General features: G+C 38.9%; 1 protein-coding gene and 1 long non-coding RNA gene across 2 annotated transcripts; one reads left to right on the top strand and one right to left on the bottom strand.

The window, feature by feature from the left end:
- Window positions 1–11,652: 11,652 nt before the first annotated feature.
- On the top strand, window positions 11,653–22,837 carry LOC117811177 (high-affinity choline transporter 1-like). The gene is made up of 8 exons (XM_034681276.1): window positions 11,653–11,878; window positions 16,593–16,709; window positions 19,472–19,627; window positions 19,732–19,880; window positions 20,009–20,152; window positions 20,908–21,061; window positions 21,907–22,124; window positions 22,211–22,837. Exons 1-8 carry the CDS (start codon window positions 11,656–11,658, stop codon window positions 22,766–22,768), a joined length of 1,719 nt encoding a protein of 572 aa, XP_034537167.1. The 5' UTR covers window positions 11,653–11,655; the 3' UTR covers window positions 22,769–22,837.
- Window positions 21,520–22,404, bottom strand: LOC117811178. Its single transcript, XR_004630945.1, has 2 exons — window positions 22,285–22,404; window positions 21,520–22,084 (listed from the first exon to the last, which is right to left on the bottom strand). It is a non-coding gene; the product is annotated as an uncharacterized LOC117811178 (long non-coding RNA).
- Window positions 22,838–23,646: the final 809 nt, after the last annotated feature.

Here is a 23,646-nt window from a genome sequence, read left to right as displayed (position 1 = left end):
TTGATTGTTGGTATGATGTTCTTTTTATCAAATACTGTGTTGGTTTTACGCCAGATGTAACGAGATGCACACCTTCCAAAAAGTTCAACTTTAGTCTCGTCAGTCCACAGAATATTTTCCCAGAAGTCTCAGGGATGATCAAGATGTTTTCTGGTCAATATGAGACGAGCCTTTGTGTTCTTTTTGGTCAGCAGTGGTTTTCGCCTTGGAGCTCTCCCATGGATGCCGTTTTTGCCCAATCTCTTTCTTATTGTGGAATCATGGACACAGACCTGAACTGAGGCAAGTGAGGCCTGCAGTTCTTTAGAAGTGGTTCTGGGTTCTTTTGTGACCTGGATGAGTCGTCGCTGTGCTCTTGGAGTAATTTTGGTAGGCCGGTCACTCCTGGGAAGGTTCACCACTGTTCCAAGCCTTCTCCATTTGTGGATAATGGCTCCCACTGTGGGTCTGAGTCCCAAAGCCTTAGAAATGGCTTTGTAACCATTTCCAGACTTATAGATGTCAATGACTTTGTTTCTAATCTGTTCTGGAATTTATTTGGATCGCGGCATGATGTGTTGCTTTTCGAGATATTTTAGCCCACTTCACTTTGACAGACAGGTTCTATTTAGGTGATTTCTTGATACAACAGGTCTGGCAGTAATCAGGTCTGGGTGTGGCTAGTGAAATTGAGCTCAGCTTTCCAAAAAATCCTGTTTGTGTGATTTAACAAGGGGGTGAATTACTTTTTCACACAGGGTCAGGTGGGTTTGGATCACTTTTTTCCCTTAATAAATGAAATCATAATTTAAAAACTGCATTTAATGTTTTCTCTGGTTACCTTTGTCTAATATTAAAATTTGTTTGATGATCTGAAACATTTAAGTGAGAAAAATGTGCAACAATATGAGAAATCAGGAAGGGGGCAAATACTTTTACACAGCACTGTATGTTTGCGTCTGGTGTGAACGCAGACTCAAACTATTGTACTTTGCGCGTGAATACACCCCTCACCAGTCTGTCGTTATCAAACAAGGTTGAGCTGGCATACATTAAATGGAGAGGCCGGTTATGCTAATGGGAGAATAGCTAACTTCCTTGTACAACTGATAGCTGGATTCAAGTGACTGACTTTTTCACAATTTACCAGATAATCCGACTAACTTTCCTCCCAGTGAGGTCCTGTTTGTTCCTGATCCCATAAAAAGTAGGTAGTTTCACAAAGTTTGGGGAAGCTAAGTTTAGATGAAATGTCTTGGAAGCTATTTGTGATGAAATGCTGCTATCAAGTGGCAGTATGAAAGCACAGTATTCCAAATTATTATTTTTATGCAGTTTTGTTCATTTTTCCCCAATAGTCAATTCAAATGAGAGTCTGTATGATTTTAATAATCATTAGATGACATTAAAACAAAACTTCAGAACATCACACCAGTATATTTTGTAAATCACTAAGAATGTAGTATTCCAAAGTACTGTATACAACAGGGTTTAAAGCATTCAATAGGTTATAAAGAATCAGCAGTCATATACTTCTGCTTTTGTAAATGTGTTTAAGAAGTTTTTGGAATGATGTGAAAGGTGTGCAGGCCAAAATATGAAGCATGTATCAATATTCTGTGTCTGTGTCACTCATGAAAATGATGCATCTGGATGCATCCATCTGCACATTTATTATGTGCTGTATAGCACATTTCAATTCACGAGGACAACTCAATGTGCTTTACATTAAAACATTAAAAGCATTGGAAACATTTAGACAAACACAATTAAAATGACAAATATGATAAAACATAGAAAAGGAAATGAAAATTAGAAATATATTAAAACAAAATTTAAAGTTGCATTTAAAACGAGTTGAAATAAGCTAAAATAGGAATGCAGTGTCAAATAAAAAAGTCTTAGTCTTTGATTTAAAAGAGGTTAGAGTTGGAGCGGACCTACAGCTTTCAGGGAGTGTGTTCCAGATATGTGGTGCATAATGACTAAGCGCTGCTTCACCATGTCTGTTCTGACTCTAGGGACTGAAAGCAGCAGTGGTGACTGGTCATTAGGGGCAGGTGGGGCACAGCCAACTGTTGTCAACATAAAGAACTGTGCAAACAGATTAAATTAACTTTTAATGCCACAAAAATATCTGCCATAATTTCTTAGCTAATATTATGATCCTAAATTCATTTTTATATTTGTTAGTTTTTTGTATTACGTTTTTTTAAATATGGACCGTACAGTGAATGTGGGGCGAGCCCCTCACCTACAACGTAATGTGTATTGTACATGAAAAAATAATTATATACATGCGCAGAATGTTCGTTCGTTTATTTAGACAACAAAAAAAGATGACAAGTGGGGCTCACATCTTTCTGACTCTAAAGTACTCTGTAGCGTCACACTGAGCTTCACGCAGGTCAGACAGTCATGTGTCTATAAACATTAATCTAAACCACAAGCTTAGAGGAGGATTTTACTGAGACAGTGGCTCTTCTAAAACTACCATAACAACGCCAGTGAGAACATCTGAGTCTGAGAGGAACTTGCAGAGGATCAAAACTTTCACTGACAACACGATGGGACAGCCCGGGATCACTTGTTCAGGGGTCTCATTTATAAAGATTGCTTACGCACAAAACGGGGCCTGAAATTGGCGTACGCCTGTTTTCACGCCAGGTTTGTGATTTATAAAAAACAAACTTGACGTGAAAATGTGACTACCGGTAAGCAAACTCTGACCCAGGCGTACGTACAGTTTAGAGGCAGGGGGAAATTGGCGACGCAGTTGGTGAGAGGGAGAACTGAAGTCAGATTATATTTTAATGCCTTTTACACATTTCATTCATTGAATAAGAACATATTAACAGACCCACGTCACCATCATCACTACAATCTACATATTCTATTTGAATGTGTCTGTTGTGAGTCGTTTCCAATAAGCTGTCATTAAAAGATAAAAGCTTGTCTTAAAGTTCATCAAATATTTAATCAGCTTTGTCTCACCGTCACATTTCATCCAAAGTGTAGAGGAACAACGGGCCGTATCCTAACGTGTTTGTCGGGAGGTAAAAACCAAAGTAACATCAGAGGACGTAAATCAGCCGCGGGGCAAAGTGAGAGTCATGTTTAGTGACTTCTGTGCAGAGTCCCTGAGTGTAGTTATACTTTTAATAAAGACTGCTGTACGGCGCACGCGGAGCGCAGAGACACGGTGACGGCTGCCTCACACACTGATCACATCTTCCTCACCTGCATGTGTTTACTGTGTTAATGAGAAAAGTGTGGAGTAAAGCCATGCCTGGTTCTCAGAGTTATTATCTTACATATCATCATAATCAGTCAAAGCGCAGGCCAAGCTGTCCGTGATGAAACCAGCACATTAAAACTTATATCCAGGGATCAAACTTCTGTCAGATAATATCAGAGGAGATCTCTGAAGGACGTGAGCTCTCTGTAATGTGAAATAAAAGTGTGTGTCCTGTAAACATGAAACACTGCAGTGAGACCCGTGCATAATGATGAATGGTGGATGATCTGGCACTGGTGGCGGATACATGAGTGCTGCAGCGATGTGGAGTAACTCGATATTTTTATCTTTTATTTGTATTTCTTTTGTGTCCCTCCTGCTGTAAGAAACAAACAATAAGTGCTCTCTGACCTCCGCTTCATTCATGAGGACCACGGTTTGTGTGTCAGAAGCTTTATTTTGTTTGTCTTCCTCTTTGTTGTTGCCGTGGTTCACCGTGAGAACCTTTTGATCTCCCGGCTCATTTGTATGCATGTTCATTCATAAAGCTCTTTGCATTGACCGTATATGGTTGAATGTGGGCGTGAAAAGGGCGGAATAAGAGGCTGATCTACGTGCGCATATCTCCAGGTGGTTTGTGATTTATAAACGGAACATTGCGTAAAGTTTGCGTGCGAACGGTTTTATAAATCATAATTATTTTTGGCGCACGCCATTTCCGGGTTTTCGGAGTACGTACTCTTTTAGTAGAGATTCTACGCACTCTTTTATAAATGAGACCCCAGGTTGTTCTGTTTCCTTAGGACTTTTTCGAAAGGTTGACGTTCAGGCGCCTATATTGAAGAACACCCGACGTGCAGAGACGTGGAAGGAGTGCTCCACGTCGGACTTGAACCTTTTTTTAGTAGCCTTGACAAATAGTATTTTATTGTTTCTCACACCTGTCGCCTGTTATTATAATCTATTTATTGTGAATAAATTTAGTTTTTTTGTTCATGCTAATTTATTCTGCCTGATTTTTAACTCTGCTCCCCCTGATTTTTAACCTGAGTATTTTAAGGAGGCTCACAGTTTTAACCCTAGGTAGCATTGTTGGCAACTTTTATATAATCAGGGCTTTTAACTTTATATGTTTTTAGCCTGGCCACACATGGATTTGATGAATGAATCAGTGTATTTGATGAGTAAAATAATAAGTAGCGGTCGTCCATTGTACCCATGAAGTTAATCTAATGTAATTTTGAATTGCGACTAAGCAAACATGGATAAAAACAAAGAACCCATAGGTCTTAGGCCTGTAGAGCCTAAACCATCAAATAATTGCCAGAAAATTCTAATTATTGGAAAATTATGTGTTTACCTTCTGACAAATAATACAAAAAAGAAATTAAACAGCATTTTTCATATATGAGTTTTAATTTCATATTTGATACATCAGGCATTTTGGTGTACATTTTTTGCTCAAAGTTTCTTCTTTTTTCAACAAAAAATTAAACTTTGAGTTTCCTTCAAATTTTTCCCAAAGTAATTTCAAACCTAGACATTATTTTTTTCCATATTGCACATAAAAAAACAAACAAAAAAAACACAGCAAAACAAACAAAATGTATTGTATATTTATTCTCTGAATTGTTAAATTTTTAGTGGAAATCAATGAGCAAAAGACAATTATTTACTAGGGAGCCATGGCGACATTCAGCTAGTAATCAATCATCATGACACTGCAGGTTGAATATATAAAAATACAATATACGGTAGACATATCTCAATTTCTACTCTAAATATACCTAGTTATGTCATGTAAGCATGTTCTTAAATAATACAAATGCTGTATGTTGCTTTATAGAATACATAATGTATGAAATTTAACAAAATTGTGATTAACAGATTTCCAGGATACACACATTTTCAACACGATTTGACAATAAATTAAGTAATGAAATATCATATTCTCAATATCAATTTGAACGTTTCTTTCATCTAAACTTTTTCAAAATTGGCAAAAATATCCATGAAAAACCTTGAGTGGGTCACTGATCCACAGCTGCCATTTTGGATGTCTCAAGTCACACCTGTGATATAACTGTCTGCAGAAGTCTTTTTCTTCTTCTTCTCCCTCTTTATGGGGAAGGAACCAAAAGCTGTTAGAACAGAAGTATCAAAAAACAACTCTCTTTTTTTGTTTTAAGTTGATCAAAGTGAGGTCAGTTAACGACGAACATCATTAGGCTTCATAACACCTCCCCCGAAATCTCAGGATGGCATCGCTGAGACTATATGTCCATGTGTGTCACAGTGTGTTGGGATAAAAACACTATACATCCTCTAGCCCATTGCAGACATTGATAACCATCCAAATTTACATATAAAAAATAAATGCATCCTTACCTTTGAGAGCACGTTGCTCTTCTTGGCCTTTGTCTCAGCACTGACTTTGGTCTTAGTTCTGGGACCTTAAGAGTCGGGCTGGCAGTGATCCACTAAGCTCTTGGTTCCTGTATTGATGAATCTTGAATCAGTGACTTCATTTTTTGGTGCATTTAAGCTTAAAGGCCATAGAACTGAAACCAATTGTCTTCTTCCTCATAGTCCACCATCTCAAGAGGAAGCAAAATGTCTTCTTCAGTAGAGGAGCGGGTCTCTGGAGGACAATCACAGTTCTTTTCGCTCTCTCCAACGCTGACATCAACATCAACAGCCTCAACTATCTGTTGGAGTGGAGCGGGCCAGATTCTCTTCTTCCAAGAGGCTTGTTTGGCCTCTCCTGCCTCTGTTTCCTCCTGGCATGATGAATCATGAGCATCATCATTTGACGGATTTGAAAGTTGTTCCAAAGGGAATAACCACTTATATCACAAGCTATCAAATGGATAGGGAAAAACCAAACATAAAGAAGGCTTACCCAGAGAGGTTCCTTTAATTAAACAAAGCTTTACAAAGATAAGGAGAAAAAAAATAAACCACTGATGAGCAGCTGACAGGAGACAAAAGTATCTGGAAGACTTCAGATATTTTGGGATGTTTAGTCAAACAGCACAGAGAACATGCAAGCAATCCACTCACTAACCCAGAGAGAGAGCCAATGAGTCAGCAGCAGGAACTGGAGACTGTGGCTGTTTTCGAAACCGCCTACTATACTAGTAGTATGTTTTGATTTGGCCAAAATTCAGTATGTAGTATCTAGATGTGAACGAGAGCAAAATCTGCAGTATGCCAAAACTACCCGGATGTCGTACTGATTTGGGAAAATTTCACACTATGCATTGGACCAGTCTGCCTCGTGTACTATTTCCCATAATGCACAGCGCTCGTTCTGCTTTTTCTTTTTTCTTCTTTTTTGACAAGGGGAACTCCATTTTTAAGTGCTGTGAAACTTATTAAATTACATATAAACCACTTCTTAACTTTTTAAATCATGAGTGAATTCTAAAGAAGCAGTTTCTCTATCAGCTTGGCTATTTTTTACTTCCACTTTCCGAAACCGGATATCCAGTGACGTCTGGCCCAGCATACTGGAGAGCAGATCCATCAGAGCAGTCATACTACACACTAAATTCAAATGGGTATGTCGTAGGCAGTACCCCTCACACAGGTAGGTCAACCAAATGGAGTAAAAGAATACTGATACTATAGTACTGAAAGTACTGAAGATGGCTAAACTCTCTAGCTAATCTATACTACTAATCCATCTATTAGCATAGCTGCTTATTTAAATGCACAAACAAAGCCATTTGCAGATGATAATCCACATTTGATACAATATTTGCAAAACACCTCATCGCTCATTTTCCTGCAGGTTGTTGCTGGGCTTAGTGAGTTTGTTCATGCAACTGATGTCAGAGACACTGGGCGTGCGCTTCTGGTGGCGCGAAGCCAAAATTGTTACAGTTGTTCACAACTCATAAAGCTTTCAAAGAAACACTTAAAATAAAGTGCCGACAATAATGGAGGGAAATAACCTTTCTGACAGCCTCATGAAAACAAATCATTATTTTTTTTCTCCTTTTTTTTCTTTTACAAGGACACTCAGGGCATGCTGCTAATGACTAATCACACACTCCTGTCAGAATCCAAAGCTGAGCACCATCCTGCTTAACAAGAACTTACTTGCCCACATTTTTATGTCACCACACTACGTATTTACCCCACACTAATTGTCTAACACCATTAGGATGATTAAGTAGAAAACTTTTGAAAATCGTGGGTGACAAATACTACCTGAGGCGGTTTCCCATGTGAACTATAAACGCAGGTGACATCGCTGTCACGTTCAGTATGGGTAAAAGAACTGTAAAGTCAAAATAATCCTGAATGTTCAGCCTCTTTGATAAGAAACCAGCTGGAAAATCACAACAGGCTACCATCTCCTGTAGACAGAGTCAAATCTACCGTATGATTTAAAACCTCAAAACTCTACCTGGCCATCACAAAGCCATTAAGTTTGATACATTATTTGCAGATGTGACACATGGCAACTGCTGCTGATGATAAGCTTCCTAACCTGTGAGTGACGTCACTGAGAATACGTCCGTGTATTATACCGTTGTTCATAATTGAAAAATAAAATAACTTCTGCACTTGATTATCATCACATTTTCTTATTGTACATACGTTTGAAGTGTTAACATGAATGCATTTATCACTGCCAAAGGTCACAGATGAAGACTGAAAGGGATCATAAAACGACACAAAAGAGGACACAAGACTACAACATCATTATAAAACAGTTTCTGTTTATTTTATCATAATTTCATAATGATTTTGTTTTATGATATTTATCTGATTTTATTGGTAGGATTTTATTTTTCTGGTATTTATCTTATTTTTATTTTATTGAAATGAATTTTTATTTTCTGATATTTTATCTGACTTTATTTCTGTGATTTTTTTATATTATTTTTCTGGTATTTATCAGAATTTATTGGAAGGATTTATTTAGTTGATGTTTATCTGATTTTATTTTATTGATTTATTGTAATTATTTGATTTGATTTGATTTTTTGGGTATTTCATATTACTTTCTTCTATCTTGTTTTAGCCTTGTACCATTGTACATATTTCAGTTGTTCTCTGTCTCTGTTGTTTTGTGAAGCACTTTGGGCTGCATGCTTGAATGTATGAAGGTGCTATATAAATAAAAATGAGCTGAGTTTGTGCCATAGATTTATTTCCATAAAATGTTAAATGCTTGATTAACCCATGTCATCATAACCATAGAAACAAGCAGATTGTATTTGTTGACATTTTCAATATAACATGAAAAGAAAAGAGCACATCTTTAAGTCCATCAAATATTTAACCACCTTACCTTCACCTTCCTCCAAATCACTGAGGAGAAAACTAAACTTGGCCCAAAGCCTAAGAAATATAAAGACCTCACTTTTTGGCTACTGTTCGTCAGGTTTCAAAACTGCCTTCCTGAGGTATTAATGTCTTTAAAGACCACTGATAGAGTCAGTGGTTTGATAAATTGTGTCCTGGACTCCAGATCAAAGCTTTACAAATGTATCTCCTTTTTCTTCTGTGTGTTGATCTTCCTCTTTATCGAGTAGATCGAAGTCTTTTTGTGATATATTACTGCACATATAAAATTCAACACTTTGTTATCATTGGCTCTGAGGCATCTTGGTGAGATTCTTTTTCATCACACTTCTCCTGTTCATTGAGTCCTTTCGAGTCTCCTGTGGGTGTCAGTGGTGGTGGTGACTGCTGAGCTTTCACGTTGAACACATCCCACTTCTCAGGAAGCAGGCCTTTGTTGAAGATAATGGAAGCCAGGTATGATAAGATATTACTTTAAGAATAAGAATAAGTTGAAGAATAAGTTGCAACGAAAGCAGCCAGCATGGCGATGATCTTAACCGAAGAGTACTGGACATAAACACCATCCTCCAGAGTGCATCCTGGGAAATGTATGATTGGTACTAATCCAAGGGATGGCTCCCCGCTGAGAAGTCTTAACACCAACCCAATCAGCCAGCCCATGACAGCACCATATCCATTGGTGATGTTGAAGAAGAGGGCACAGACGAGCTCTCTGTGATGCCTAAAGGAAATTAGACACCAAGAGAAAGAAAGTGCAATGAAGATGTTGTCTTTGTATTTTACCTAGTAAATCCCATTACTCTACTTCCACTTCACTCGTTTATGGATTCTCATTTTGGTCTATACATCTTTTCAAAACAAAAGGGAAGTTTCTTCTCATATTTTGTGATGAAGATCAAGTTTTGTTTTTCTCCTCACCTTTTGCCTCAGGACTGTCGTGTATATATTTGAAGAGAAAACAGATGCAAAAGGGATTAAAGCAGAGTCAGCTGAAGACATAACAGCAGCAGCAATGGCTCCAGTTCCAATGATAGATATGGCAGTCGGGATAAGGGGCTGCAGGGTGATAGGCAGGACCATAGCCCCCTCCCCACGCTCCAATGGAGAGGGAGAACGACTTCAGTTGCTCAACAGTCCGGGGTCTCTGTTGACGTATTTTGGGCTTCATAATGTGCCACACATTTTCAATGGGAGACAGGTCTGGACTGCTGACAGGCCAGTCTAGAAGCACACTCTTTTAATACAAAGCCACACTGTTTTAATATGTGCAAAATGTGGTTTGGCATGGTCTTGCTAAAATGAGCAGGAACATACCTGAAAAAGAGCATGCATGGATGGCAGCATACATTGCTCCAAAACCTGTATGTACTTTCAGCATTAATGGCACCTTCACAGATGTGCAAGTTACCCTTGAGCTCTCACACATTCCCATACAATCACAGATGCTGGCTTTTGAACTTTGCACTGATAACAATCTGGACGGTCCTTTTCCTCTTTAGCCCGGAGGACACAACGTCCATGATTTCCAAAAACAATTTGAAATGTGGACTCGTCAGACCAGTCTTGGTGGGTGCGTGAGAGTAAGTGGCCTTTACTTTTCTTCACCACTTTTTTTGACTTGTCCGCTGGGACTAGGGCAATGTTGTGCTCAGAAGGTGGAGGACTAAGCAGGTTATAGAGGGGGTGGGCTACACGGGAGAAGTTGGGGATGAAAGGCCAATAATAAGAGAGAAAACCAAGCATTTGATGTACATCTCCGACTGTTGCAGGACTGTTGTCGTCCAGGTACAGGAGGCAAATAGTGTCTCTGAGGCCTGCCAAGCAGTGTTTCATGCTCCTCTGGGTGCAGAGCTCAGGCCAAAGGGAATGCGTACCCATTGATAGAGCCCCCAGGGTGTGATGAAGACTGTCCAGGGGCGGCATTCTTCATCAAAGAACCCTGGTGGTATGGCTTGCCCTGATCTAACACCAAAAACCAAGAGCCTTCACCCAGCTCATCTAACATGTCCTGAATTCATGGTATTTGGTGGCTGTCCAGAACTGACTTGCGGTTGATACCATCACCTGTCTTGACATCATCATCCAGCAACTGTCGCAAATATTCACCAGCTTAAATGGAACTGTGAACATGTTTGAGGCAATTCACCCCAACACACTGCTGCAAGCACGAGATGAGGAGTTACACCAATCCGGCTTAGTGAGCACCACAGTCGGGACATCGCCACCAGCTTCCCTGGCCAACTGCTTTCTTTTAGAACCTCTTTCAGGGACCAGATACCAAAGCAAAAGTCTGTTAGGGATTTGGCAAAAATGCTCATTGTCAACCCCCCAGCAGTGAGGTTTGCGCCCTCCTGTTATTTTTTACTCTTCCCGTCACTGCTGCACAACTTCTGAGTGCTCATTCTCCAAAATTAAAACTAATTAAAAACAACTTGAGGAGCACGATAGGAAAGGAGAGACTGAGTGGACTTTGCACGTTGTCCATTGAGAATGACAGAGCAAAGAAAATAGACATACAGCACATCGTGGACAAGTCCGCGGAGCTTAAGGCTCGTCCAAACAGTGGTGAGTTGGCCTAGTTCATATTGGTTTTTTTTGTTTGTATGTGAACATGTGGGCCGCTGTGCCAATTTTACTAAACTTTATAGCTGTTGATACAGTGGCCACCTGTGCTCTCATTAGTTCATAAAGTTAAAGTTGGTGTCAGACTGATGTGGTCGCTATCCGTGGTGCTGAACTGCTTTGAATTTGTGTTGTTTTATTATTTTTTTGTTACAATAAAATGCAGTGTTGCAAGGAGTTTCTCCATAGGTGATATGGCATGTCTCCTTTTTATGACTGCCATTTGTGCGTAACGCTGTGCCAGTTTGCAACTGCTTTTCAAACGTTATAAATATAGATGCAAAAACACAGCTTGCTATCTGCTTCAGGCTTGATGATGCACTAAGTCTCACACAATTAAGTCAAGTTTCTGTGTGCACAATGAAACATGAGAAAAATGTCAGAACTGTAGGTGTGAAATCCCTTCAAACAACAGATGGAAACATTTAAATTTAATGAGGGAGGAGGTGTTTGACAAAACAGGAGAAACAAGAGAAACACCCACTCAGTCAATGTTCAGCTACGGAGAAGACAAGTCAACCAGTTTAATCATGGCTGTCAATATCCCAGGAGTGATAGCAATGGTGTTCTTCTACCTGCTGGTTCTTGGAACCGGTATCTGGGCTTCTTTCAAGTCCAAAAGGGAACAGAAGAAAAGTGCAGCCACAGGAATGGACATGGCATTGCTGGGAAACCGAAGGATAAGTCTGGTTGTAGGAATCTTCACAATGACAGGTGAGGAGAGCACACCTGACAAAACTATGACGAAAACTGCATTGAAGTGACGTACAAAGCTGTTATGGGAATACATTTTAAGAGTGCTTTTGAAAACATTGACATTTGTCAATATCAAAATAAATATGTGTGAAGAACATGTACATTAAGCATTAGATTAAAAGTTCTCAGCAGAATTTCTACTCAAACAGCTTCATGAAATATAGGATACTAGAGGTGTGAGGAACAATGTATAGCACTTTTTTTTTAAGATTTAGAAAACATGAATGTCCTCATAGGCAGTTTTTGGTACAGCACAGCATAGAAACATCAGACATCATTATCATTACTGCAATAAGACCAGATCAACATACAACCATACTACAATTAACCCTCCTGTTATGTTCAGGGTCAGATTGACCCTTTTCAAAGTTCAATAATAAAAACAAATTGTTTAAAGGGCTTTTTCGGTATGAAACTTCTACTTGCCTTAAATGCTTGACTCTCTGGACTCCTGCTGGCATAATAATGCATAATATACTGTATTATAATTATCTTTGCCATATTGTATTATGTTATATTACATTATTATTGTAACTACAACTCATGGTAATATTACATACCCATATTTATTTTATTTATTGCTTAATCTGTCATTACCAACCATAATCACACCCTGTCAACCTGTCACTACTGAAACATTTCTAATACTGCCTGTAATTACTGTTATTTAATCTAAATTCCATTGTAACATTGTATATATCTAAATTTGTTTTCTAGCTTTATTTATCTATTTTTATTTTTACTTATTGTATTTTATTTTATTTTATTTTATTTTACTTATTGAAACTTCTTGGTTGTACTTATGTCTGGGTTGCTGTAACAACTGAATTTCCCCTCTGGGGGATCAATAAAGTAATATCTTATCTTATCTTATCTTAATTAGTGTAATCAACATACAAAAGAAAAAATGGTTCCTTTCCCATATTTGCAACCCCCCCTGCATGTTTATATTACATAGATACGGGTCAATTTGATCCTGCAGTCAAAGTGGATGCTAAAAGGAATCAGAAGTGTCAAATACTAATTGTTTCTCTGCAACTGTGTGACATATTTCACCCCAATCACGCACAAACACACACACAAACACAAACACAGACATTCATACACCACTGAACAACTGAGGGAGCAGTTTGGGGTTCAGTGTCTTGCCCAAGGACACTTTGGCATTTGACTGCAGGAGCTGAGATCGAATAGAGACAAGCTGTCAGCCATTAGAACAGTGAGGGACAAGTGGGTAGAGCAACTTCCACTACTCTATAACCTATAACCCCTGGGCAGCATGTGACAGAAGAAGTGTCTCCGGTTAATTTATCAACATCACTTCATAAAAAAAAAACAAAAAAAAAACATCAAAATGAAATAAACACAAATCTATGTCATGTAAAACTATTGTATTTGTAGTACGCTAGACTTTTTTGTTGTCTGTCTTTTGCCTGACAGGGTCATAGAAATCCCGTCATAATCTATTTTTACCCGTTACTTTAATTTTTAAAATGATGATAATGACATGTTCCATAGCATTTAATTTTCATTCATTTTTAATTAATATTCAGTCCGAACAAGCTGAACAGAGAATCCACACCTTGCCATCACACATCAAGCTGATGAATACATGTAACTTTTTCTCCGCAGTGACAGAAACCACTGACTGTGGCCCCACGAGCTACATATGAACAATGAAATTAAACGATTGCACTTAAAATATGAACAGTTCATCTGCTGTGGCCTGAACGCACAGTCTCACAACTTCCTCCTGGTCCGCATCGACTTGAATTGCTTGCCCGCTTGTGCGTAATCAAATGTCTCCGGTGGTATTGCTGCAGGGGCTACTGTCATGAAGTTTTGGACTTTTGCCTCGGACAGACAACTTCTCATAGCTGTTTTGATGTTGTTTTGGAGGCTGAATCCGCACTCTGCGGTCACACTGGAGATTGGAATTACAAGCGCCACTTCAGCCAAAGTTCTGAAATCAGGGAACATGTCTCCACGTGAAGTGATGAGAAGTCGGCAAGACTCTCTGAACGAGGGGTTTTCTGATCCCACAAGCACTCGCTTCAGCGGGAGGAAATCCCGCAGCATGCGCTCCTTCTGTACCAGTGGTTCAGCTGCACCGGTCAGAGACGCGCTCCAAAGCCTCCTTTCCGTAACTCTTCAACGCGCTGTCAGCACCCGGATAGCGAGATGCATTGAGTACAGTGTCCAGTTCAGAGATGATGCTCAGATGGGAATCTTTTTTTGATTGATTTGGTTACCTCCGCGATGTATACTCTGTGCGTAAAGTTGAAAATTTCTGCGCGTCTGCATGTGTGAACCTGCCGTCTTGTGAGGCCTCGTTGATTTTTTTTCTCCGCCTCACCTGGCCCATTCATCAAATCTTCCAGACAGGCCACAGTCATGCTGTCAAACTGACAGACGACGGAAAATATTCGGTTAACGCGACCCCTGCTTGGAGCCCTCAATCGGTGTCAAGCTGAAGCCAGCATAGCGGAGTCTGGTGATGTTCAACGATAAATCTGCTGTTGTTGAATTAAATGAAGTTCAAAATGTTACTTTTTTGAAAGCGCAGTCAATAAGTGTTACTTCTTGTTAAGACCAGAGGCTGTGTTCCTGCTTGTTTCACTCCTCTGACACTCTCCACGGCTCATCGTGTTCTTATGAAGAGACTGTAAGAGTTTTTAACAACACACTTTATTTAATTACTAATCAAGCAAGTGCATCTAAAACATTGGCATTAACGAGCGGCAGCCTTTTTATACACTTCGTTGGCGTTCTTACGCTGCCGTGCGCTTTGCACAAGTGGACTGTCGTTGGGCATAAGTTATGAATAAGCTATGTATACGCCCAAAATTTAAAAAAACATCAGCGTATGTCAGCGTAAGAGGCATTTTGATACGTCGGGAAAACGCTGGCTAAATCGTCAAGGTGTCATACAGGGCAGGGGCATAAGAAACGAACATAACAGGAGGGTTAAATAAAAGAATGATGGTTGTACTGTGCATTACCACGTGTAAATTAAAATATTGCAGTACTTGCTGATGAAATTCATTTATTTATTTATTTTTCATTTCTTCTTTTGTACTTCGATGTTTATTCTTTTTTTTTTTTCATGTTTGAAATAAAGACAGCAAAATAAGGAGAGTCACACCCTAAATGTCACAATGAACAGGTGTGAGTCAGGGAGGGGTGGCATGAGTGGATATTGTGCAGGAATAGGATGTAATGGGGAAAATATAATTTTTTAAAATGGTTTGCCAAACATGCTTGAGCAGTTATTAATGTACCTTGTACCTATCTTACTGATACAATAGCCTATTGTACAACACAACAAACAACACAACACAACAACCCTATAACAGTGCCCCCTAGTGGTGTAACCTGATACCAACCTAACAGTTGGCCTGACGGTTCACTGTCAACAAGAATTAATATGAAGTTTAACGTTATTTAACATTACTTTTGTCTCCATATAGATGCCAAGAAAACAATTCAGAGGAAATATATTGAACTTGTCAGGACAATTATGATGTTTAAATCTGTGTTTAGACAATTATCCACAAAACAATATCAGTTCCAGTTTCTACTCTTACAACAGCAAACAAGCTCCTGTCTCACCTTTTTTGAAACGTGTTGAAGGCATCCAATTTAGTATAAGCATATATTTTTCATCAAACAATAACATTTTTTCAGGTTCAACATTTGATGTGTTGTCTTTACACTATTTTCTACTAAATAAAGGCTTTAAAATATTCACAAACTCTCCAAATCTTTTTATCAACATTTTTCAAAAAAGGGTGTAACTATTCCACATTGTGTACAGCTGTAGCCTCGATGATGATGTTTTACTTGTACGATGAAATTAAAAGGCTTTCTATTTAACTGGATTGGATTAGTTGGGTTCGATTGGATTAGAACAGCAGTCAGAATTAGATAACATGGAGAGATAAACCTAGAGAAGTGCTGCTATAATACAACTCAAACTAAGGTGAATATATCTCAAATGAAGAAGTTGACATGAAATGTATTAGTGAAAAAATATTTTTTGAGTGAAAAAGTACTAATTGTTAGCATTCCTGGCTTATTCTGAGACACTAAGCTTCAAAATACTGGGAAAATATCGCTTAAAATACGTTTTCCCTGCTAATTTTAATATCCCAGTTTTCTAAATATTCTGTCTTATTTTAAGAAATCTTACCAAGCAAATTTTCACTTCAATGTAAAGGTACCTTGAAAAAAGTTTTTTTCCTTGTTTTTAGAGGGGCATTTTTCCCAGTGTTGTGGGCTCAAGTCCTGGTATGGACCAAGTTTTTCAATTGGTCTAGTGGCTAGAGAGGTGCTGGTTCATTTGCCTGGGCACTGCCCTTGAGAGAGGCCCTGATTGATGGCAGCCTCCTCACTCTGACATCTCTCAATTAAGTGCATGAATGTGTGTATAAAAAAAAATGTGTCTAGCATGATCAAAAAACAAAAAATCGTAAGTGTAAAACTTGAATGTCCCCCATGGGGATTAATAAACTCCAGTTTTGTTTGTTTGTGTATATGATATAAAGTAAAGGTTTGTTCAGGTAGGTGATATTTCATAAAATGCTCTTTTTAAGACATAGGCCTCCCACCTCAGTGAGAACTTCAGCAGCTTCAGCATATCATTTAAATGTCTAACTGTGTTTTTCTGTAGCTACATTTGTCGGAGGAGGCTTCATCGTTGGAACTGCCGAGATGGTGTACACACCTTCTATGGGTCTAACTTCGGCCATCGTGATGTTGGTAGCATACAGCTCATCTTTTTTTATTGGTAAGAAATTTTAAATACATATGGCTGGACACTATGAGTAATTTTTTTATTAAAGGTAATCATCATGTGAATTGAAGGCTTTGCACAACATGAACCACAAGAATGTTTGTATTAATTCATAATTTCAATGGTTGAAATGTGCTCTAATGATTACTTGCTGAACTCGTTTGGTAACTCACACTAGTCAGAATGGCATCAGTAATTATAATATAATTAAGACATATGTAAGTTAAATTGATTGATTGAACGGTTGCATTTTTTTTGTTTAAATATTAAAAACCAACACAACTAAATTGCCAGATTGACGACAACAAATTAATATTTTTTAAAAAGTCTTCCTGAAGTAATTTTGTTGATCTGATTAAAAATCTGACTTAGCATTTCTGAAACAGTATAACGGTGAACATCTACTTATCCACTTGTCTTATGGGAAATCGAACACTTTTTACACACAATTGTTGATTGCTGATACTTCTGAGTAATGATTATACTAAAATTTGATGACATTTCAGTTGACCACAAAACTACAATCAAGCTTCAGAGATTTAACCATGCAGCTTGATATTTTTGTGTTATTTACACCAATGCAGTTGCTATATTTTAATCTTTGCGACTGCCTGAGGCCATGTACTAGCACGGCATGGGCAGGTTGAGTAACAAAGCTGAAATGGAATGATGGGGCAAGGGGTTGGGGCACTGTGATTATTCAAGTCTGCATCATTTCAAGAGATGCACAGATGGAAAGCTGACGTTCTTTTTCACTAGAAGCCCCGCAGCTGCAGTTTGAGCCATGTGTTGGTCACTTATATTTTCAGCATCTCATTCCAGCGCTCTCTGCTTGCTGCATCTTGTCTGCAAGTCTGAACTTGCCGCTTATCATCCCCCAGGTCATACAAAGCTATATCTAAGATTCACTGCTTTAAAGCCTGCTTTTATGCTAAGGGCCCTAGGGGTTGACATGTCCTGTACATGCAGAGATACCTGCTAGGTGAGTTGTTGAGGTAGCTGAGCATGTATATAAGTCTTCCTTTGCCCACTCAAGTACTCTTAGGCAGCCTCGTGAGCAGTGCCTTAGGTGGGGGACACACCATGTACTTTTGACAGTTTTTACAGCCGTTTTGTTGCTGCCCCTTATGAAATGGAGGCAGCAGTCTTTCAGGAAAACGCTGGCCATTTCTGGTGAGATGGTTTCTATGTGACTACTTTGATATGATTCATTCAGTGACAAAGCGCTGCCTTTGGAAGTCAGTAAGAACAGACTATAAAGAGAGTTAGGAATATAACAATGGCTCTATGATTTCTTGATGACAGTCAAAGTTCTCTTTCACTGGATCTTGCTGATAAGTTTCTAATGGTGTCTTTTGTCACGAGTTAAATCATACAAATCTGAAGTTTTAACTAACAGATGCATTATAGCCAAGCAGCAACCTCCAGTCTTAAAATATGAAGCCCATGCGGAAGTGCAAAAAACTGTAGTTCATTGAACGTCTGCTTCAGGCTGGCTGCAGAAACACCAGAAAACACATACACACCCATTCAAAGAAGACAATCTTTACAGCATTGATAAACATGTTTATAGCCTGGTTCAAAAAATGGTTTAGGTCTGAGTAGTTAATTTCTCTATCGGCACACACTGTACAGGGGGGGTGCATTTTTAAAAATGTTTTTGCCCAAATAAGGACATGGCTGACTTGATTGACAGTCGTGCACCCTGTAGTTGTTAACAAAAAGGCTAAATGTCCACCTCTTTACCTCACACTAGCACGGGTGAAGTTTGGTTAAGCATTTCCAATATGGCACCCGCTGATGATTGGCTTCAAAACAGTGCTTCAGAAACAGATGGTTGACGTCAGAGGTACTACGTCCATTTTTTATACAGTCTATGATTAGAACAAAATTCATTCCTTGTACAGTGTGAATGGAAAAGAAATTACTTGGACTGGAATTGCTTTTGTAACATGTTAAAATGTTAATTTCTGGGGTAAAGCTGTGTATTTTAACCAAGCGGCATCCTCCGGTCACAAGAATTGAAGCCAGTGTGGAAGTGTTAAAAACTGCAGTTTCTCACGTTTTCTGCTTGAGGCTGGCTCCAGAAGTAACAGAAACCACATACATCTTACATCATCTTTACAGCAGAAATAAACACGTTTTACAGCCTGGTACATAACATGCGTTTAGTCTGAATATCAAACGTCTATTTCACTGTAAGAGGGGGGGAATTTTCTCATAATGCTACAGTTTTGAAGATATTAAGATTACAAGTTTTGCATAATGAGAGGCAAAGCTGACTTGAGGAGGCTCAAAGCCCGCCTCTTTACTTCACACTAGCTCCTCAGAGGTTAGGTTAAGTTCAGAATTTCCAGTATGGCCCCCGTCACCGATTGGCTTCAAAGCAGTGCTTCAGAAACAGATGGGTGACGTCATGGATACTATTGATACTTATGATTTTAACATGGGACTCAATGCAGAAGATTAAAGGTTGTTTATTGTCATGCCAACGTATGCTGTCACATGAGATGGAACAAATTTTTTTCCATTGTGCATTGGCTTCACTTTTTGGGGTTGCCACTCGGTATATAAATGCATGCTCATCTCTGATCACATGTTACTTTGTTTGCCTAACATACTCTCCCTTGAAGGATCATATAAGATGCTTAAACAACTCCTCTTGTAGTGATTGAGTAGTCAAACCAGTAATTCAATGTATGAGCCTCTTGTTCTTTGCTCTGACTGTGCTGTGTTCTGTTCTTCTTTAAATCAAGCTGGCTTGGTATTTACCAAGCCAATGAGAGACAGACACTGTATGACGATGCTGGACCCGTTCACAATGAAGTATGGAAAAGCAATTACAACTGGACTGAGCCTGGTTTCACTTTCCACTGATGTGGCCTGGGTACCCACAACACTAATTGGTTTAGGTATTTATTTGTTAGCATTTTACATTCAAATATACATGCACTAGGAACTGTGTTGATAGATCTATTGAAGACAATAAATGTACTCTATACAACGTTTTTCACAGGAGCAATCATGAACGTGATATTGGATTTGCCTTTTGCTGTTTGCATCTGGATTTCGGCTGCAGTCGCTATCATCTACACACTGCTGGGAGGTCTCTACTCTGTGGCCTACACAGATATCATACAGCTCATCCTCATATTCATTGGCCTGGTAAATATGTAGTGTTTTCTTCTTTTATGGTGTCTTGCTTTTGTTAGAAGCAAAACCTTCTTACCATTACAAAAATTCCAAATGATGACCTCAAAAGTTTTGTGTTGACTGTTAAATTTTGTCCACAGTGGGTCTGTGTTCCCTTTGTCTTGATGAGCCCGTACACCCTGGACATAAGCCAGACGTTGACCAACAACACCCTACATGCTCCCTGGGTTGGAACACTTGAGTTGAAAAAGACCTGGAAAATTATTGACGATTTCTTACTATTTGTAAGGACATGACCCTAATCATATCCACATCACTGTAAAACTGTTACACATGTACCACTTTTCATTTTAACTTCAGAACCAGACTGGTTGTTTGCAGATACTACAGCATTATCTCAAATATTTATTTAGGAACCTTTCCATTTGTCTTAAAGCTGGGGTTGGTAGTCAGATTTAGATACACTTATTGTTATATTGGTTAAAATGATCTTTATATCCTGGTGGCAATCAATACATAATGTGTTCTTAAAAAAGAGTGAAAAAAAGCTGCTATCTACAGCCGGAGTAAACCTGGGAAAACACCAACCAATCCCTGCCATTGGGATCCAATTTATAACCCAATTAAATCCCATCCTGCTGTTCTGCCCGCCTCCTGCGCGTACATTTCATGTTTGTTTGTGTTTTTAACTTTCACTATGATAATGTTTTGGTGTTTTCTTACTGCTGAGTGAGACATGAGTTGATGTAGTGCAAAACACAAATGATGTGCTGAGGACCGGTTTTGAATCAGTCACCATCATATGGTCGCGAATCAGCGGCGCTCGTGCATGTGAGCTTGGGCGTCGTTTTGGAGGAGCTCCGAGGGGGGTAGCTGGAGTGCTGAGGAAATGCTACATTCAAATTCATGCTAGTTTTCAATGGCTACCAATCCTAGCTTTAATAAGTGCTCCAAATTATAGGTTTATATTTGACAGCATTTACCCTTATGGGATACAACAGTGATGAACAAAATAAACAACTAACCATTTGACTTTAAGGCGCTGGGAAGTCTGGGATATCAGTGCTTCTACCAGAGGATGCTATCTGCTTCTTCTGAAGCCACAGCCAAGCTCACGTGCATTGTTGCTGCTTTCGTCTTCCTTTTATTTGGAATACCTCCTGTACTGCTTGGGGCAGCTGCTGCATCTACAGGTAATGCTGTTTTGCTTCTTTGTTCTTGTTCCAAACATATTAAAACTTTGAGATGCATAAAATACTTAAACTTTAACATGTATAAAAATATCAAAACATTGACATAAATAACAAATATTAAGTCTTTGACATGAATACAAATTATTTACACTTTGACATGAATAAAAGATATTTAAACTTTGACATTCATTAAAATATTGAATCTTAAACATGGCATTAAAATAATTAAACATTGACATGCATAGAAAATACTAAAACTTGTGGAATAGCATACATGCTAATGCAAATAAAAATCCAGACTTTAGTATCAGTGTTTAACAACACCAATATTGCATTTTGTGTAACTGGCTCATCATTTGTCAGTCATTTATAAAAAGGGAAGTTTTTTGCTCTTACTGATCTTCCGGCTGTTTAAGATGCATGATTCTGATTCGTTAAAAAAAAAAACATGACAACCCTTTTACGACAGTTATTAACTTTTACTAACATGAGCAACGCATGAGGCAAACTGATCACACGTCATGTAAAATCAATCCGGGGAAAAGAGAGCTCAGAGCAGAGCTCAGGGAAGAAGGAGAGCTGAGTGAAGACAGTTTAATGTTTAATCGACCCCAACAGGCAGATAAGAATAAATCACCATGAAACGCAAACTGCCGTGAAATCACTGTCAGGATTCTTTCTCCCATAACCACCAGCTAACCATACATTATCCCTTACACTGCTGTTACAAATTAGTTTCACCACACCACACACATAAAGACTTTGGTTCCTTACATTTAATCACTTGCCATAAAAGTATTTTCCCTCAAATACCAAGTCTCCTTCTTATGCCTCCGTATCTCAAGACTGGAACTTGACTACCTACGGATCTCCATCTCCATATGAACGTGGGGAGTCAGCTCTTGTTCTTCCCTTTGTCCTGCAACACCTCACACCATCATTCATCTCCATTATTGGCATTGGATGCGTGGCAGCTGCTGTGATGTCATCAGCTGACTCTGCTTTGCTCTCTGCAGCATCTGTCTTCAGTGTCAACATATACCAGAACATCATCAGGCCTCAGGTAGATAATATTCTTGATTTTGATTTGTCAGAAAGTGGTGCACAAAGTATGAGTATGTGTCTCTTTCTCTCTACTTTTTACAACAGGCATCAGACAGAGAGATTCAGTGGGTGATTCGGGCTGCAGTGGTGGTTGCCGGCGTGGTTGGTACATCACTCACCAGCTTTAAAAACAGCATCCTAGTGTTCTGGTTCCTCGGTTGTGAAGCAGCCTACGTCATTACTTTCCCTCAACTCGTCTGCGTCCTCTTCTTCAACATCTCCAATGGTTACGGGGCTGTTGTGGGCTTCGTGGTGGGACTTACTCTGAGGTTACTCAGCGGGGATGAATTACTAGGATTTGCCCCCGTCATACACTTTCCAGGATGCACTCTCGAAGATGGTGTTTATGTTCAGTACGCTCCAGTTAAAACCATCGCCATGCTCTCTGCCTGTGCTGCCATCTTGTTTTTCTCCTACCTTAGCTCTGTGCTCTTCAACAAAGGCTGGCTTCCTGAGAGGTGGGATATGTTCCAAGTGAAGGCCCAGCCCTCACCACAACAGCTGACACCTATAGGTGAAACCACAGAGCACAGTGAAAAAGAGAGGCTAAATACAAACAGCTCTCAGACGGAGGCATCAGAGCCAAATGGCACAGGTTATTAATGTCCGTGTGTATCTGCATCTAAAGTGAATGGCTGATAGCAAAGGAACCTCAGGTCAATAAAAAATAAAAAAAAATAAAAAATAAATACAGAGTAGAAGGTCACATGATGTGTCCAACTTAAGTGTTCAGAGACTGGCATTTGGGATGTGGTATTGGTGTTATATTTGTATATATATTTGCATCTGGTGTGAACGCAGACTCAAACTATCGTACTTTGCGCGTGAATACACCCCTCACCAGTCTGTCTTTATCAAACAAGGTTGAGCTGGCATACATTGAATGGGGAGGTCGGTTATGCTAATGGGAGAAGAGCTAACTTCCTTGTACAACTGATAGCTGGATTCAAGTTACAGACAAAGGTTTTCACAATTTACCAGATAATCTGACTACCTGTCCTCCCAGTGAGGTCCTGTTTATTCCTGATCCCATAAAAAGTAGGTAGTTTCAGAAACTTTGGGGAAGCTAAGTTTGGATGAAATGTCTTGGAAGCTATTTGAGATGAAATGCTGCTATCAAGTGGCAGATAGATGTATGACAGCACTGTATTCCAAATTATTATTTTTGTGCAGTTTTGATCATTTTTCCCAAATAGTCAATTCAAATGAGAGTCTGTATGATTTTAATAATCCTCAGATGACATTAAAACTAGGATTTCATTGAACAAAACTTCAGAACATCACACCAGTATATATATTTTGTAAATCAGTAAGAATGTAGTATTCCAAAGTACTATACACAACAGGGTTTCAAAGCATTCAATAGGTTATAAAGAATCAGCAGTCATATACTTCTGCTTTTGTAAATGTGTTTAAGAAGTTTTTCTTGGAATGATGTGAAAGGTGTGCAGTCCAAAATATGAAGCATGTATGAATATTTT

This window comes from Notolabrus celidotus, chromosome 4 (genome assembly GCF_009762535.1).
Source record: "Notolabrus celidotus isolate fNotCel1 chromosome 4, fNotCel1.pri, whole genome shotgun sequence".
Taxonomy (NCBI): Eukaryota; Metazoa; Chordata; class Actinopteri; order Labriformes; family Labridae; genus Notolabrus; species Notolabrus celidotus.
Note: the sequence above shows the minus strand (reverse complement) of the source record. Positions and strands in the feature narration are given on the sequence as shown.

Bases quoted from the DNA above. Each gene is read 5' to 3' on its own strand.
- LOC117811177 (XM_034681276.1), top strand. From the start codon at position 11,656: ATGTTCAGCTACGGAGAAGACAAGTCAACCAGTTTAATCATGGCTGTC. The intron at 19,628-19,731 runs GTATTTATTTGT...CGTTTTTCACAG, and splicing joins CACAACACTAATTGGTTTAG to GAGCAATCATGAACGTGATA. The intron at 22,125-22,210 runs GTAGATAATATT...TTTTTACAACAG, and splicing joins AGAACATCATCAGGCCTCAG to GCATCAGACAGAGAGATTCA.